This window comes from Brachyistius frenatus, unplaced genomic scaffold, assembly GCF_029030835.1.
Source record: "Brachyistius frenatus isolate BFR_SWC_R1_liver_20210118 unplaced genomic scaffold, ASM2903083v1 Contig_177, whole genome shotgun sequence".
NCBI classification, from domain to species: Eukaryota; Metazoa; Chordata; class Actinopteri; family Embiotocidae; genus Brachyistius; species Brachyistius frenatus.
In genome coordinates this window covers 725,001-727,500 of record NW_027210776.1, presented here as the reverse complement: position 1 = coordinate 727,500, position 2,500 = coordinate 725,001, and the positions used below count along the sequence as shown (strand labels likewise).

The 2,500-nt window shown below is 44.5% G+C and overlaps 1 protein-coding gene across 1 annotated transcript in view; it reads right to left on the bottom strand.

Moving 5' to 3' along the window:
* ankfn1a (ankyrin repeat and fibronectin type III domain containing 1a) overlaps window positions 1-2,500 on the bottom strand; it is a 60,121-nt gene that overhangs the window by 37,514 nt on the left and 20,107 nt on the right. Inside the window, exon 7 of the mRNA XM_069717552.1 lies at window positions 2,067-2,104. Within this exon, the coding sequence (XP_069573653.1) occupies window positions 2,067-2,104 (38 nt within the window). The remainder of the gene's footprint in view (window positions 1-2,066; window positions 2,105-2,500) is intronic.

Sequence of the window (2,500 nt, the reverse complement as noted above, 5' to 3'; positions counted from 1 at the left end):
GGCGCTGCACATACGCCGAGTTACCGAGCAGCGCCGGAGGCGACGATGTCACAAAACGTTCTGGCTTCTGAAGTCTGTCGCCGACGGACTCAACAGGCGCCGCAGAAGGTTTCAGGTCACGTGATCTTTAGTCATAAAGAAATAAAGCTTCAGATGTGAAAGACGACAGCGGAGGAACATCAGGAGGTTCTGCTGCAGCGTTAAACTGAACCCCAGCAGGATCTCTGAACATTCTGAACAACTTTCTACGGAAAAAAATGAAACACATCCGTTGTTTGTTTTTCAGGAAACACACTTCACTCTTTAAATCCGACACTTCCTGGTTCCAACGGTTCTTTTGGCCAATATGTCAAAGTTTTTACGTCCATAAAAAAATGGAGCAGAGAAACATTCGATTTTGAGGAACAGAATCTTCCAGCACGTCTTCTTACAGACGAGAGTTCCTGAGCCCACGCTGTGATTTCCACCACAGAAACTGTTCTGAGGGACGGTCACGTTTCAAGAGGGGGCGGAGCTTCACCGTCACACTTCGTATTTTAATTTAATTTCTGTGAAACAGGTTCACCGCTGGGAGTCAACACTCTCCTTTAAACCTCCTCCTCCTCCTCCTCCTCCTCTTCATCCGTCTCCTCTGGACGAGTAATTTAACATCAGTGGAGTGAAATTTCAGCGACTCCTCCGTTTACACACGACTATTGTATGTTTGAGAACACAGGCGTGTCAGGAGACACACACACACACGCACGCACACACACACACACACACGCACGCACGCACGCACGCACACACACACACACACACACACACACACACACACACACACACACACACACACACACACACTGTCAGACTGTTCCATTGAGCAGAATGAAAAGATAGTTTGTGGAGCTCGACAGCACTGAGCGCGCTCAGATCCGTGTTTTACAGCTGATAGGACATAGAGGTCGTAAGTTACTTACACACACACACACACACACACACACACACACACACACACACACACACACACACACTACAGATTTCTGAAGATTCATTTATTAATCAGCAGATATTTGTATCATCAATGAATCATTTCAGTAGCGTTTCCAAACATTTGCTGCTCAGAGACAGTTTTCTTTGTCGTAACGTCATTTCTATGAATCATGTTTCACTTTTCTGGGACATTTTACAGAGAAAATAATAGTATCATAATAAAAATAACATTTTCATGTCTCTTAACGAGGTCATGAGTTCAGTTATTTTCATTACTGTTAACATGAACTAATTAATTTGTAACCCTGTTAAAATCTCCTGCTGCTGGTTCGGATCTGTGAACATAAAAATATGAAGCATTGAAATAATCTGTTCAATAAAAGATCTTTGCATTTCTCACCCTGATGACCTGCCCTCCTCCTCGCGGCCGTGAAACATCCGTTAGTGCCGTCTGCAAACTTCACTCAGTCCCTGACGACAAAACATCTCCACCGAAGGACAGCTATTAATAACATCACCTGCACTTCCTGTCCTTTCAAACAGCTCTGCTGCGTTTCATCAGCTGCGTTTTAGTTTCTGTTCAGTCAAACCGGTGTCGTTAAAACAGCAGAATGAGCAACCAGCAGCTCCTGTGTGCAGTGCATCATGGGGGTTCAGACAAACATCACTGGATCACTGTGATACTGAAGGAAACCTAAAAATGGACAGATTCTCAGGCAGCTTCTGAACTGTGTGGTTCTTTGGTTTCTGAGACAATTTATGGACATTTTTCTATGTTTTATTTCCTTGCTGAATTTGACAGAGCAGATCATGTGTCCTCAGAGTGAAGTGTTTGATATCAGTTACTGAAAAGAAGAAGCGTGACATCATCTGGTTTCTTGGATCATTCGGAGGAGTACCAGCAAGGCCACGCCTCCAGACTTATTAAATCTTCATGTGTTCATCAGAGCTGCAGGAAACATGTCCGGCTAATAGTGAGATGACCGACAGTAAGACTGCAGGGTGAGAATCAGAGCTGAAGACGATGATAGAAGATGAAGATCAGTGTGTGGAAACGTTTTCAAACAGAACAGAGTTAAAGGAGGCGGACTCACTTTTTCCTGGTGTCGTATCTTCCCGTTGTCCCGAGGCTCTGTGAAGGCAACACGAGAGAAGACGATCAGTTTGTGATCAAACACTGCAGAGACATGTGAAAACACCAACTCACACCTACGTTCCATCCGGGGACTGCAGGACACAAATAATATCAATAGAACAGCTGTCCTGTGTGATTGACAGCTGAGCTACACAAAAAGTGCAGTCCTAAAACCAGCTCTAAAACCAGTCCTAAAACCAGTCCTGAAACCAGCCCTGAAACCAGCTCTAAAATCAGCCCTAAAACCAGTCCTAAATCCAGTCCTAAAACCAGCTCTAAAACCAGTCCTAAAACCAGTCCTGAAACCAGCTCTAAAATCAGCCCTAAAACCAGTCCTAAATCCAGTCCTAAAACCAGCTCTAAAACCAGCCCTGAAACCAGTCCTAAAACCAG